This window comes from Dreissena polymorpha, chromosome 9 (assembly GCF_020536995.1).
Source record: "Dreissena polymorpha isolate Duluth1 chromosome 9, UMN_Dpol_1.0, whole genome shotgun sequence".
Taxonomy (NCBI): Eukaryota; Metazoa; Mollusca; class Bivalvia; order Myida; family Dreissenidae; genus Dreissena; species Dreissena polymorpha.
The window spans coordinates 81,568,823-81,585,254 of record NC_068363.1 but is presented as its reverse complement, the minus strand read 5'-3'; the positions used below and the strand labels follow the sequence as shown (position 1 = coordinate 81,585,254).

Here is a 16,432-nt window from a genome sequence, read left to right as displayed (position 1 = left end):
ATGAGTAAAGATTTTGATATGAAATTGTTATCATGTGGTCATTTGAATACATTCTGCACACGTTGTGTAGGTAGCCTGCAAAATGATAAAATGCACTGTTGCACTCCTGAATATTTATTTCTTAATTTAATTGTATGTTTTCTTGTAAAAACTCACCTAAAATGATGTTATTAAAATAAATTTTGCATGCAAAAAGATGAAACCATACAAACACCATGTGCTAAAGCATCTGATCGTCATGGATGAATAATTTTATCATGTGCAAAATGTAGTCAAATATACTTTTTTTTAAACAAAATCTTTACTCATAATAAAAACATTGGTTTAAAAGTATTGAATTAGAAAGTCTCCAATTGTAGATGGCAACAGGAATTTTTATGTCAAATTTGATCTTTGAGCTAAGTGTGGACTTAAGCTTTAAAGGGGGAGGTTTCACACTTAAGCTTTAAAGGGGGAGGTTTCACACGCAAAAAAATCTTTTGATGGATTACATTTGTGCAAAATTATTTATTTCACAATCCATCAATAAATGGCAAAGTTAGGTCAAAGGTATTTTTATGGTTTAATTTGACCTTTACCTCTTTGTGTGACCATGAACCATGATGTAGCGAGAAGGGTTTTACACACTGCAAATTGTCTTATGAAGGCAGACATTTTTGCCAAGTTATTTCAAAAGCCATCGATAAATGGTAAAAAAATAGAAGTTTTACACAGACAGAAGGCTTTGTGCATAAAAATCCAACAATTATTTAAGAAGCACAAAACTGTTCATGCAGTTATTATTTTACTTTCATTGATAATCAAATGTATATTATTAGTAGGGATGGCAACAGTTATTCGGTTAACCGGTAATCCGTTTCTTAAGGAGGTTAACTGGTTACAAAATTAATATTCGGTTACTCTTGCAGATAACAAAATGTTTGGTTGAACGCAATAAATGCTCAAATCGTTAGTTTTGTTACTTTATTTCACTGAATTGGCTAATCCGCTTATCTTCTCTCAAATTATTGGCAATTAACACCCGTGATGCCCCCCTGTGGATCAAAAGCGATTAGAGTTGTACACTATCGGGGTGCTGCAGATTAATGAGCAGGCACAAAAACAATTAGCACCTACTCTGCAGTGTGTTTGTTTAGCACCTTACATTCTATTGTGCATGTGTATTGACTACAATTGCTTGATAAAATCAATAAATCTGGACACTGTGATTACACCCGATAACTGTTGTTTAAACAACTATTGCAAACTTAAACGCCTTAATAAAGACATTGAGACTTGAGTATAAACAGGCCTTAACAACAGAGGTTTGGAAACCACGATGCCCATTGCAAAATATATTTACGCTAATTGACAATTGTTATTAATCAGCAACTGTTTAAGCACGTTATTCTTAAAGGATAATTAGTGTTAATAACTCACAATATACTTCAAATTCTGCACTAGCTTTTATTAATCAAGGTGTAGAACAATAATTATGTGTAAATGACATGAAGGTAATATTACAACAAAGAACTACATGTATCACAGTTCACCGACAAGCATGTAAAAATGTCGGAAATGACTAAGTATTAGCTCAAAATGTATACAGTAATATTAAATTTAGAATTTGAATTTCCAATTTAAAGGACCAACACAATTTGTAAAGAAACAGTATTTAATTGATAAAATGATTAAAGTAATTAGGTTACAAGACAGATTATATTTGCATATACATGTAATTGTTCATAAACATATACATTTTCAGATGTTTCTGTTTCATTCATGTGGTACAATGACAGTTGGTTAACCGCTCGAATATCAATTAATTATTGTATAGAAATACACATTTGCTTGGGGATAGGGGTTTTATCCCGGGAAGCTTAGAAAATGTAACTTTTGATGCATTCTGTCCAATGAAGATAGGAATATTGATTTATCTGATGACCCCTTGCAGAAACAGGCTACTACACTCTTTAATGGCATACACATAAGCGGAGGAAGAAAAAAAGACGATGAACCTGATTAGTTTTTCTAAACCAGTCATCAAGTTCTTTGGATCGCTGAGCCAAGTGTACCTCGAGGTCACTCCCTCCGATGATGTTTGGCAGAGACTGGGAACCAGCATGATTCGTCTGTCAGAAAAACATAGAGGAGACTTGAATGTGCCAAAGCCTGTATTCACAAACTTCTTGTTAACCTTTTAGACTTAGAATAATAAAGTAATTTCAAACTTATATTCAATTCATTACATGACTGTATATTTAAATCTTTATCATTTTTTAATGTAAGCATTTATCCCTAAACATGTTTTACAAACATTTGACACCCTAGTATCATAAACAAATATTTGGTAAAGATTAGGCAATGTCTAAATTGATTACTCTTATTTACATTTGGCCTTTAATTGTGACCACACCATTCTACCAAGGGACTTGGTTATAGCGTGTAACAATCATGTTGAGTGTGCACCCTGGGACCATATTTCCTTGTGGCATGGTCAGTTTTGACCCCATAGGTTTCCTTTAACAAATTGTTGTACAGGACCATTATTCATTATTACCCCAAATATTTAACCCTTTGAGGTTTCAGAGAAGTAGATTTTGAAAGTTTTTTTCTTTAATGAGATGTGCTCTAGGAAAACTGGGCCTAATGCATGTGCATAAGTGTCATCCCAGATAAGCCTGTATAGGGACGACATTTACACATTAGTGTAAGTTTTCCTTCAAAGAAATTCTCTTCTTAAGGAAAATCCTTCTAGGAAAGTGTCCTCCCACATTGGCCTGTGCCGACTTAACAGCTTAATCAGAGACAACAATTTACACACACATGCCTTAGGCCCCGATTTCCAGAGCAAGGCTAAATATATTTAGTTCTGGTGTCCGCCATATGTAGCAGAGTTCGATTTGGTGTTGTTTTTTTAAGAGGGTAAACAAATTATTTGTTTAGAGTTTCCTTTAAACCTGTCCAATGGTTAAGGAAGAGATGTTTGAATCAACAGTTGACAGACATAGCACCACGGACAAAACGCTCCAAACCTTATCCTTTGCTTTCACAGATGAGCTAAGAACACCAGGTTTACCTTCTTGAATTTCTTGAAGTTCCTCACCATCTTGCCCTTCCACCTCGTGAAACCATCTGCACAATTCCTAGCCAAGTTTTCTTTTGGTTTTTGTCCCCTAGCAACCAGACTGACCACTTCCACTTGGACAACAGCTACAGGCTGGTCAGTCTCTAGCTCGTATTTACAATTTTGTTTCATCTGATTCTGAATAAAATATTTTCACAGACAAGGATTTTTCATCACTGTCATATGCCAGGATAAGCTTGGTTTTGGAAAACCCAATGATCTGACAGTACCACTAAAGCTGTCCAAATAAAAATATTAAACAAGGGCTGTTTGTAAAACATGCATGCCCCCCATATGGGCTGTCAGTTGTAGTGGCTGCCATTGTGTGAATACGTTTTGTGTCACTGTGACCTTGACCTTTGATCTAGTGACCTGAAAATCAATAGGGGTCATCTGCCAGTCATGATCAATGTACCTATGAAGTTTCATGATCCTAGGCTTAATTATTCTTGAGTTATCATCAGGAAACCATTTTACTGTTTAGAGTCACTGTGAACTTGACCTTTGACCTAGTGACCTGAAAATTGATAGGGGTCATCTGCCAGTCATGATCAATGTACCTATGAAGTTTCATGATCCTAGGCGTGAGAATTCTTGAGTCATCATCCGGAAACCATTTTACTATTTCAAGTCACTGTGACCTTGACCTTTTACTACATTTTACTATTTTCTAGTGATCTGAAAATCAATTGGGGTCATCTGCCAGTCATTATCAATGTACCTATGAAGTTTCATGATCCTAGGCGTAAGCATTCTTGAGTTATCATCCGGAAACCATTTTACTGTTTTGAGTCACTGTGACCTTGACCTTTGACCTAGTGACCTGACATTAAATAGGGGTCATCTGCCAGTCATGATCAATGTTCCTATGAAGTTTCATGATCCTAGGTGTAAGCATTCTTGAGTTATAATTCGAGTCACTGTGACCTTGACCTTTGACCTAGTGACCTGAAAATCAATAGGGGTCATTTGCCAGTCATGATCAATGTACCTATGAAGTTTCATGATCCTAGGCGTAAGCATTCTTGAGTTATCATCCGGAAACCACTTTACTATTTAGAGTCACTGTGACCTTGACCTTTGACTTAGTGACCTGAAAATCAATAGGGGTCATCTGCCAGTCATGATCAATGTACCTACGAAGTTTCATGATCTAATGCCTAAGCGTTCTTGAGTTATCATCCGGAAACCATCTGGTTGACGGACCGACCGACCTACATGTGCTAAACAATATAACCCCTCTTCTTCGAAGGGGGGCATAAAAACAACAACAAATGAACAATAATTATTTAAAAGAAAACACTGTTGGTAAATAAACACACTGCTTATGCAATCTGTTTTGTTTTTGTTTTAATGAATGTGAACACTTTTACGTAACGAATATATTCAAATAAACAAGATGACCACTGGCCTTAAAGTGCTCGCCCGGGACCCAAAGGAACTATTTTGAGAAGGTGGAGTTAATAATTATAAAAGGACTTTTTAACAAATTTCTATGCACATTTTCATTTTGAACAAATGTTATGACCTAATTTTATGACAATTTTACTTTAAATGTGACTTCAAGAGTGTTAACAAGCTTTTTCTTTTATTTGACCCAGTGACCTTGTTTTATTTTTACCTCACATGAACCACTTTGACCTCAGATAAGCTACACAAATAACCTAATGGAATTATCATACTAACTTTAACAATATTATGTGTTTACTTAATTTGATCGTGCACGTCTTTTGGGTACACTTATGGCCAATCCATAAAAGAAGCCGTTTTGCAGAATTCAATGCAAAAAGGGGTAAAAACAATATTTGATTACTCATGAAACAAGAAACTGTCGGAGCCGGGTGATGCTCCCCAAAGGTTTTTTTGGTCACAATATTGCACTATATATTCAGATAAAAGGAAACGTCTAGTAGTTTCGGGGACAAGAATTGCACTACATATATATATGTACAGTTTATAGAAAATTTCAAAGGGCCATAACTCTGTGAAAAATCATCCGACCAGAACTGGCTGATAATATGCACATCTCCTCTTGGTAGTGAAGCTTCCCATAAAGTTTAATTGAATTTTGGTCATTAATTGCTGAGAAATAGCCCGGACAAAAATTGTGCACTAACGGACGGACACAAACACCGACATACGAAGCAGCGACTATATGCTGCCCCCCAAAAAATGTTGGGGTAGCATTAAAAATGTCAGCTGGTTGATGTTGGTTATGTTAGAAAGATCACTTTTGTTATAACGGAGAAACAGTGGATTGCCAAACCGATTTGAACAAGAGCACCGCCTTGCAGGTGCAGACCGCTCATCTATTTTCTTTTTAAAGGTGAAGGGACTCTCAATTTCAATCACAAAGAAGGGAGGGGTGGAGTGAAGAGGGGTGTATAGTGTGGGGGTGTGGACATTTATTACATTATTTTCCAAAAATGCGGAAAAAAAAATGCAAAAAAATGCAAAAAAAAAATTCGGGGGTGGGGGGGGGGGGGTGGTGGGGAGGGGATTCTTGGGTGCGATGGTTGGACGGTATTTCAAAAATAAAATAATAAAATAAATATTTGTGTTTTTTAACTGTTTCAGAAAAAAAAGTGGGGTGGGTGGGGTGGGGGTGGGGGGTAAAGTGTGAGGGTGTGGTGGTCATTTGTGAGATGATCTTAAAAAAAAATTAGGGGGGGGGGGAGGGAGGGCAGGGGGGATGGTTTGGGTGGATTCTATTGTGGCATGTCAGGTAAGAGTAGTTTTGTCAAAGTATCAATCAAATCTAATCATAAATAAAGAAGTTATTGCAATTTAGCAAAATTTAATAATTTGACCTTGAGTCAAGGTCATTCAAAGGTCAAGGTAAAATTCAACTTGCCAGGTACTGTAACCTCATGATAGCATGAAAGTATTTGAAGTTTGAAAGCAAAAGCCTTGATACTTTAGAAGTAAAGTGGATCGAAACACAAAATTAAATCATATATTCAAAGTTACTAAGTCAAAAAAGGGCCATAATTCCGTAAAAATGACAACCAGAGTTATGCAACTTGCCCTTTTACTGTACCCTTATGATAGTTTGCGAGTGTTCCAAGTATGAAAGCAATATCTATGATACTTTAGGGGTAAAGTGGACCAAAACACAAAACTTAACCAAATTTTCAATTTTCTAAGTATAAAAGGCCCATAATTCTGTCCAAATGCCAGTCAGAGTTAAATAACTTTGCCTGCACAGTCCCCTTATGATAGTTAATAAGTGTTGCAAGTATGAAAGCAATAGCTTTGATACTGTAGGAATAAAGTGGTCCTAAACACAAAACTTTACCAAATTTTCAATTTTCTAAGTATAAAAAGGGCACATAATTCTGTCAAAATGCCAGTCAGAGTTACATTACTTTGCCTGCACAGTCCCCTTATGATAGTTAGTAAGTGTTGCAAGTATGAAAGCAATAGCTTTGATACTTAAGGAATAAAATGGACCTAAACACGAAACTTAACCAAAATTTTCAATTTTCTAAGCATAAAAAGGGCACATAATTCTGTCACATTGCACGCCAGAGTTATCTAAATTTGCCTTCCCAGTCCCCTCATGATAGTTAGAAAGTGTACCAAGTTTGAATGCAATAGCATTGATACTTTCTGAGAAAAGTGGACCTAAACGCAAAACTTAACCGGACGCCGATGCCAAGGTGATGACAATAGCTCATAAATTTTTTTCAAAAAATAGATGAGCTAATAAAAAGGGTTTGAACCTATAGAGCAGACATTTTTCCCCACAGTTGTGGAGATCCGGACAACAATTTTTTAGGCAAAAATACAAAACTTTTTATCATGAACTTAAATAAAAAATTCACCATTACCAGTAACTTTTTTTTACTTTTTCTGTATTATATTTTAGAACACCATATAAATTGTTCATAGTGAGGGAGCCAGTACCTGTATGGGTGTTCTTGTACTGAGGAATCCTGTTTCCACCTGGAAATAATGTTTAACAAGTGACGTCCATAAATTACATTACGTACATAAATTACCAGCTTATTCAATAAATTTATATCACCAGCTTATTCAATAAATTTATATCCCCTGCAGAATAAAGCATTCAATAAATGGTACATAAATTATTAGCACATGTGCTGACATGATATTGCCTGCTAAATAAGCACACCCATAAAAGAATTGTATGGAACTATTACAGTCTGCATAATAAGTAATTGGACAAAGAAATATCCATCAACTGAATGTCTGTTTCTCCATTTCATCAACTGTGTAATGAAACAAAATGTGCAGTGCATGTATACTGAGATCACTTTCTTGATTCCAAGACATCTCTTTATCATAATATGTAGTGTGCTTTCTTTTTTTAAATGAAGACAGAACATGATGGATTCAATAGAATACTACGCTCACTTACTAAATAAGTTAGTATTACTCATATTAGATCAACACTAGCAGCATTTTGGAACAGACTGAAATAACATTAGTCTTTCATCTGTATCCATGTATCAGTATTGCACTTGCCATAAATTTATAGATGCAACATTCCTAAATGTTTATTCACATGTAAGAAATAAATAGTCATGGTATTTGATATGCCCTCCAATATTTTGTGTTTAAACCTATTAGTATTTAATTCAAAATGATTGCATCCAAAGCTTTACATTAATTGAAACACAGAGTTTTTTCCAGGGTAAAAGAGATATACATTCGATGGTCAAGTTTTAATGATGATTGCTCTTGTAATATATTAAGTTTTAATTTAAAGTACCAATACAAATATGAAGAAAGCATAAGTTTTTATGTGGAAATAATGTTTCCCAAGTTTAAAAACAGAATCCTGGTCATGATTGTGACTTGAGGCGAAAAAGCCTAGTGTATGCAAATAGCCAGATTGGGGAAAAATTAAGTGCATTAAAGGCAGTTTTGAAGATATTATAAAAACTATAATCATGCACACTTTAGTGTTATTGTTCTGTTATTGATGTTTTAAACTAAGTTTAATTAATACTTTTGAAAACATTCCATTACACTAACATGGTAATACAGTAAACTAACCATGTTATTAATTTTCCAACGATAATCATGTAAAATGTTTCTTCTTTAAGAGTAAACTTGACTCAAATTTACAAACACTATTGTTTATGTGTCCAACTTTAATTTGTAAATTTAAAATAAATATTTGTTGTTTTATCTTAAACTTATTCTTCATCATTGACGTACACAAACATTTCATTAATCCCTACTAATTATATTATGCATGTTGTTTACTGTGAAACCATTATTAATCGTCAGGCATTAATTTTCATAAATTTCGTCAGTCGACCGATCGGCGAATTTAAGATCCTAACGAACAATCATGCTCTATGTTTGAACAAAAACAAACACTAAGTTGAACAATATTTTAAAACTTTACCACAGACATGAGGCATTAAATTCAAACATAATCCATGCACACATTCACTGCTGTTTCGTTATCAAGATTAATCCGGTTTTGACACAAAGGGATGTAGATTACACAAGGTATTTAACTGACACGTTACACTTCTTTAAAACGCGTGTGCAGTACAGCTGTATCGAATGCATTGACTTCATTTATGTAGAATGGTTATGCATTAGCGCTAATTGTTTATAACTTTAATACCCATAAGGTGCATTGTGTTTTTCAGGGGTGTTGCATATTAGCCATCACGCAGCGAATGCCGATGAAAGACAATAAACCAAATGAAAAGATGACGATGTGTGATCAACATGCGTATTTATCACAAATTAATAAAGAATATTTTAATTGCTGTTTGTTGTTTGATTGTTTGCGTTTAACCACACTTATAACCATTTTATATGTATCAATTTATTTATTTTTAAATTATCGACATTATTGATTTATATACCGGTAGTTTACTTTTTAAGACAAACACACACATAGAATTTATAATTTTAATGTTGATATCAGAATAAAAAAGCTTTTTATTTGAAAAAAAAACACTTAACAAACTGGAACCTCTTTCGTATAACACAAACAGTTTTAAAACGGTATTGACAGCATTTTAATAAAAATCATACCAACTAGAACACATACCCATACGATTGTTATCAGTATGGCAATTATAATAATAGAATAAGACTATAATTGGTAATTGTCTTCGTTGTTACAAACACTCGTTAACGGTTATTCGATCCCACTTGTCCGCTAATCATAACAATGAACGTGTGAATAGCATACATTAAGAGGGTCCATTACTGTTCCTTGATAACAAAAGACTAGTTAATTGGCATGTGACAAACAGGCCCCACCTCCTGCAGTGATTCTCAAGTGTGTTCCCGCATTTGTACCACGAATTTTCGCAACTGCGATTGATCGCGAATATGTATTACACACAAATCGGATATTGACTGACGCATTTTTTTAAAATTCAAAATCAGAAATCGGCGAATTTAAGTGCTGACGAAATCGTCATTTTTATAAAAATGACGAAATTTTGTGCTGTCGAAAATAAAAGGTTTCACAGTATTTGATTTGCTTTGTAGTTTTCCCTGGATATCATAATTTCTTTTCTCAATGTTCCTTCTGCCTGATATTTAGCAGGTCTCAAAGAAGGAAAAATAAACCTTGAGGCTGTACTGCCAAGTGTGTATATACATCATACAGCATGACAAAGTATCTATGTCTGCAATTCATTTCTGAACTTTAACAAACTGTGTGTTCTCAGTAATGATGATTTAAACATAAGGGACAGACAAAGTTCAACAAATACACATCTTGTTTGGAAGGATCAGCAATTGAAGTGTCCTAATTTTATTGTCATATTTTTTTGCAATCCTACAAAACTGTCAACAAAGTTGAACACATCAGTTAAAGTGATATTATGGGCATCTAACAGTTTATAGGTGTCTATCGCAGTCGTTGTTTATTTTTGGTGTTTTCACTTCATATACACTTTTATTTTATGCTTTCCGGTGGTTTATAGAGAAATATCAGTAAATTAAAACTGATAATTTCACTGTTTCAAACAGTGAAAATTATCAGTGAAAATTATCGATAATTTTCACTGTTTACTGTGAAATGACGTCATTTTTTGAAAAAATGACGTCATTATCCCAGCGAAATTCTTTAGTAAAACTCTAAAACAATGTATATAAACGATGAACAAAGCATAAAATAAAAAGAAAATTTGTTGGATTCGGTGGAATATCGATTTTAATTCACTCGTGATCATAGAAAATATATTTTTTCACACGTGGCTGTGCCACAAACCAACCAACCAACAGACCAACAGACAGGGCAAAAACAATATGTCCCCCACTACTATAGTGGGGGACATAAAAATGGTTATTATTATTTGTTGCCATAGCAACCAGAATTCTTGACGTAGGAACAAAATGAAATGACGTGCATAATCTCCATATTGCCATCTATCCAAGTTTCAAGTTTCATGGAAAATATAATGAACTTTTAAAGTTATTGCAGGATCCAGAAAAGTGTGACGGACAGTCAGACTGACAGAGCGCAAACCATAAGTCCCCTCCGGTTTCACCGGTACGGGACAATTAAAGAGGGTAATCCAGAGATGAGTTTTGTTAAAATCAGTCAAGGGGAAAAGGAGGTGAAGTCATCAGTAAAAGAAGTTACAGCATGCACCTAAAGCACACCTGAACGTAACAGGACATCATGGTATCCAACCAGGAGCTAAACACGGAATTCCACCAAAAAACCCACAACAAAAACAGTAAATAAACTATGCAGTGAGTGAAATCACAGGAAGACACAGACCATAATCAAAGACTTAATTCAAACAATGAAAGTACCTCTGAATGTTCAAGAGCTTCAATGGTTTCAGCTTTTATGTGACATTGCGCCAAGGATATAGGTGACCTTGGCCTTTCTGCTGTGACCCTTAACCTTGGACATCCACTTTCTAAGTCAACCTCTTGCTTTACTTCTGCCATTGGGACTGGGGACACTGACCTTGACCTGGATCTTGACTTCTTTCCCAGACTGCTTTGTGTATCATTACTCCTTGGAGCAAATGGGAAAAGAGACTTTCTCTTTTCATCAGATTTTTGCTCCTTGGTTTCGTTTCTTTGAGCAAATGATGATGGGGACTCATTGATTGACTTTCTTGGCTCTGTGGTTTGAATGTCCTCAATTACAATGGAAGAATAATTGATATCATCGTCATCACTTCCCCAATCCTCCTCAAGTCTTTTCAGTCTCTTATTTGTATTGACATCTGATTTACTGGCCTGTGTAAATGGAGCTGCTTTGTTTGTACCACTACCTGATTGAGCAGGACTGGGTTTCATGCCAGTACCGGTTACAGACTGGCTGATTTTAGCAGGTGTAACTGGTTCAGTTTTGACGCGTTTGGAAGCAACCTGTTCTGACACAGTCTCTTGGTCTATATCGTGTCTTTGTCTACCTCTGAAAAGATGAAAATCCCTTAATTCAGTCCCTAATTTAAGCAACATTTTAATGCAGGATAATCACATATGCACATGCCTAACTTCATATCATAAGAAGCATTGCATATAAAAGTGTGTGTTGTACATTGACAAGTATAGGGGGACCTCCACAGTTTGTGTTTGCACAGACATACATCCAAAGTGAATCCAGTATACCCTTTACTTTTTACTTAAATACTATGGGTGTAGCAAGAAGTAATTAACCATTATTTTATTCCACAGTGGTGCAGACCAGTATTCTGAAATTGTTTCGTACAGTTCATTGCATGGGAAAGTTAGACAGCACATTTCAGGAAACCGGACGGACAGTTAAGCAAGATGGAAAAGGTATTATCTATATACTGTGTAACCAATATTATACATAGGAAAATAATTTTCATAAATTTGTGTGGGTTTGTTTCTTCAACAAAGAAAAAAAATTAAACAAACATTAACGTCAGATGTTTTACAAATATGCTAGATTTGCCAGAATTCATGAAATTTAATGTGAAGAAATAAAATGAATTCACAGTAACCTCCCTCCTATCTGCTAGTGGGTGTATAATTAATAATTTTACAAGTTAATTAATAACAAATATGTCACCAGTGCTTTGAGCACATGCATGAAACCATCTGTGTGATTGTTTAGTCCAGCATATTGCAAGAGGGCTTGAAAACAACCAAGAGGAGGCCGTATGTCACTAAACTGAGACACGAAGAAACTAAACTGCTTTGTGCAGCCTTCGCTATGTTTGTGTTAAAACTGAAGCTTTAATCAAGATAGTTTGCTCTGTAAGGCACACATTTGACATGGTCTGAAACTAGAGCTTTGTCACATACGTGACAAATACCCCCACATGCCGCATTGACACAGAATATTTTGCATGTTGTCTTTACATAAAACAGCGGACACCATGCTCAATGTTTAAAACGCAACTCATATACCTAGTTTTTGATCCGGCAAGGCCCATGTTCGAACTTTACCTACACATCATCTAGATACAACTTCTAACCAAGTGTGGTGAAGCTCGGATTTAAACTACGTGAATTAGAGAGCTGACACCATGCTCAATGTTTAAAACGCACTAAGTGACCCCGTGACCTAGTTTTTGACCAGGCATGACCCATATTCGAACTTGACCTAGACATAATCTGGATACAACATATGACCAAGTTTGGTGAAGATCGGATGAAAACAACTTGAATTAGGGAGCGGACACTTAATACGGACCGACAGACAGACCGACAGACAGACAGACAAGCTCACTCCTATATACCCCCCTAAACTTCGTTTGTGGGGGTATAATTAAAAGTTTTACTATAAATATCTTTTTTTTTAAATCATATATATCCCCTAGTGGAGGGTCATTTTTGACCAAGTCATTTTTGAACAAACTTTAAAAAGAAAACAAAATCACAATAATGCACACCAAATTAAAACTCTGACCCAGTAGCACAGATTTTTTTTAAACTTACCGGTATTTACTGTATCAGTCTTTATAAATCATGTTAAATTGTTTACCTAGAACGTAAAATAACACAAGTAATGACTACAATAGGGAAAATATTGACCCCATGGCATGATTTGAAAAAAAGTAACAACCATAAGATGTTGCACACTAATATTTGAACACTTAACCCTTGTGATGACAGAGAATAAGATTTTAAAAGTTATTTACTATAAAAGTCTAAATACATCATGGGAACCCTGGGGCATGGCCAATTTTGACACCAAGGGCATGATTTGAACACACTTAGTTGAGGACAACTTTACAATTTATACATCAAATACAAGAGGGCTATTAGGCCCTAAGGCGCTCACCTGAAAGCCAAAGGAACTAGAATATTCTGAAAACAAGGGACAAAATTGTCACAAAACCAGGTTTTCATTGTGAAAAAAAAATCTGATAAAGGGAGAAAACTCAAACTGAACTTTTGAAATGACCAAAAAAAATTAACCCCTTTGTAAGTTTTTTTTTTTTTTTTAAATCTATTTTTAGTCGTGGCGACCTTGACATTGGAGATATTGACGTGATTCTTTCGTGGGACACACCGTCCCATGATGGTGAACAAATGTGCCAAATGATTTTAAAATCTCACAATGAATGACATAGTTATGGCCAGGACAAGCTCATTTATGGCCATTTTTGACCTTTGAACTCAAAGTGTGACCTTGACCTTGGAGATATCAACGTAATTATTTCGCGCGACACACCGTCCAATGATGGTGAACAAATGTGCCAAATGATTTTAAAATCTGACGATGAACGACATAGTTATGGCTCGGACAAGCTCATTTATGGCCATTTTTGACCTTTGAACTCAAAGTGTGACCTTGACCTTGGAGATATCGACGTAATTATTTCGCGCGACACACCGTCCAATGATGGTGAACAAATGTGCCAAATGATTTTAAAATCTGACAATGAACGACATAGTTATGGCCCGGACAAGCTTATTCCGCCAGCCCGCCAGCCAGCCCGCCAGCCAGCCAGCCCGCCCGCATTCGCCAATCTAATAACCAGTTTTTTCCTTCGGAAAACCTGGTTAAAAATGCAAGCTGATTCATGAAGATTATTTTGGACCAAAAAAGTGACTTTTAACATGTTTTTTTTATATTTGACCTTGTGACCTAGTTTTTGAGCTCATATGACCCAGCTTCAATCTCTGGCAAAATTTCATTGGGACAAATGTTCTGACCAAGTTTCATGAAGATTGGCCAATAAATGTGGCTAATATAGTGTCAACAAGTTTTTACTAAAGCCATATAAGGACAACTGCCACCCCTGGCGGCCATGTTTTTCAACGAACCATAACCATTTTCAAAATCACTCGAGGTTTTGTAGTAAATAGCCATTTAAGGAAAAATGCCACGCCCCCTTGCGGCCATGTTTTTTAACGGATCTCAACCATTTTTGAACTTGGCCCAGATATTATTAGTTCAAATATTCTGACCAAGTTTCATGAGCATTGGACCACAAATGTGACTTCTAGAGTGTTAACAAGGTTTTACCATACAGTCAAGCCATATAAGGAAAACTGCCCCGCCCCATGGCGGCATGTTTTTCATTCAACTGGAACCATTTTCGAACTCATCCAAGATATTATTGGGACACATGTTTTGACCAAGTTTCATGAAGATTGGACTAAAAATGTGACTTCTAGAGTGTTAACAAGGTTTTACTATAGCCATATAAGGAAAACTGCCATGCCCCCTGGCGGCCATGTTTTTCAACCAACCGGAACCATTTTCGAACTCGTCCAAGATATTATTGGGACACATGTTTTGACCAAGTTTCATGAAGATTGGACTAAAAATGTGACTTCTAGAGTGTTAACAAGGTTTTACTATAGCCATATAAGGAAAACTGCCACGTCCCCTGGCAGCCATGTTTTTCAACCAACCGGAACCATTTTCGAACTCGTCAAAGATATTATTGGGACACATGTTCTGACAAAGTTTCATGAAGATTGGACTGAAAATGTGACTTCTAGATTGTTAACAAGGTTTTACTATAGCCATATCAGGAAAACTGCCATGCCCCCTGGCAGCCATGTTTTTCAACCAACCGGAACCATTTTCGAACTCGTCCAAGATATTATTGAGACACATGTTCTGACCAAGTTTCATGAAGATTGGACAATAAATGTGACCTTTAGAGTGTTAACAAGGTAAATGTTGACGACGCACGACGGACAAAAGGAGATCACAATAGCTCATTATGAGCACGTTGTGCTCAGGTGAGCTAATAAAAACATTGACAATTGCGGTTTCAGACAAGAAGATATTTTATATTATTTGCAATATAGGTCAACCGGTATATAAATCATTTGACCCCAGAGTTATGGCAAGTTTTTACCCCAGGGGCATGATTTTAAAAAACTTAGCAGAAGACGACTAGACAATGTTAGTGGTTTTAGAGAAGACTTATGAAGTTTTCTTTTTTCTGTAATTTATTATAAGCTCTGATATATACAATTGTTGGGAACGATTTGAACAACTTAAAACGAGGACACCAAAGGATTATGTCAATTTTCGTTACAATCTGTCATAAAGGCTTATTAGGAAAAGTTTTTAAAAGAAAAGTGCATGCACCAACCTCATTCACTGATGGACGATGGACATCACGGTTTTCAAAAAAATCCCCATTAGCACAACTGTGCTCAGGTGCCCTAAAAACCTACCTTTTATGAGCTGACATGGTTGTCTTAGCTAGGGTTGTCTCCTCCTGCATCATATCTGGCACTTGCTACAATTGGGCATTTAACAGTTTAGTTAAACATGTACCAATAAATTGATATTAAGGTGACAAAGACATTGATTATGAGACTACAGTAGACTTCAATTGCTTGAAGAAATAATGTGATAGTTAAATCAGGGCTCTCACTGCCATTTGCAATTGTCCCCAAATGTGAAAGGTTTAGAAAAGTGGCAATAAAATCTTTCAATTTAACAACTGGCGATTAATATCAATTACATGTGTAGGTCAATAGAGGAGTCTTTGCAATTAGTTGCCCCATTTACATGCAAAGTTCAACATTTAAGTGGACAGTCAGCAGCCCGTTAAGTTTTCACTTCCGCCCTAATTACAGCTGAGCAAGGAGTCTCTACTTCCTCAAATATATACATTTAACAGCATTAATTCAACAAAAGTGGTATGCATTAATTTTTCGATAGGTAAGATAATATGCATGTTTTGGTAAATGACGGGTTGACAACAAAACATGGCTATATATGAGCATTCTACTTATTTATAATCCTGTCCGTTATAATCACGTAGGTTTGTAGCTTATATTTCATGACCACTGACTAAAACTGGACCTGCAAGTAGGGACTAGTGTACCATTGTTTTTATATAATAAAACAAAGAATAAATCCATTGTATGGCATTGAAGACTACGATCTAAGAATGGTTA

General features: G+C 35.7%; 1 protein-coding gene across 6 annotated transcripts in view; it reads right to left on the bottom strand.

Annotated features, from left to right (window-relative positions):
• Nucleotides 1-1,927: 1,927 nt before the first annotated feature.
• The window catches only part of LOC127843978 (nibrin-like), a 76,430-nt gene continuing 61,925 nt past the window's right edge, over nucleotides 1,928-16,432 (bottom strand). For all 6 annotated transcript variants that reach the window (XM_052373914.1, XM_052373917.1, XM_052373919.1 and 3 more), the window contains 4 exons: nucleotides 15,701-15,765; nucleotides 10,880-11,495; nucleotides 3,059-3,244; nucleotides 1,928-2,111 (listed from right to left, as the gene is read on the bottom strand). In XM_052373914.1, coding sequence (XP_052229874.1) covers nucleotides 1,953-2,111; nucleotides 3,059-3,244; nucleotides 10,880-11,495; nucleotides 15,701-15,765 — 1,026 coding nt within the window. In that variant the 3' untranslated portion in view covers nucleotides 1,928-1,952. The remainder of the gene's footprint in view (nucleotides 2,112-3,058; nucleotides 3,245-10,879; nucleotides 11,496-15,700; nucleotides 15,766-16,432) is intronic.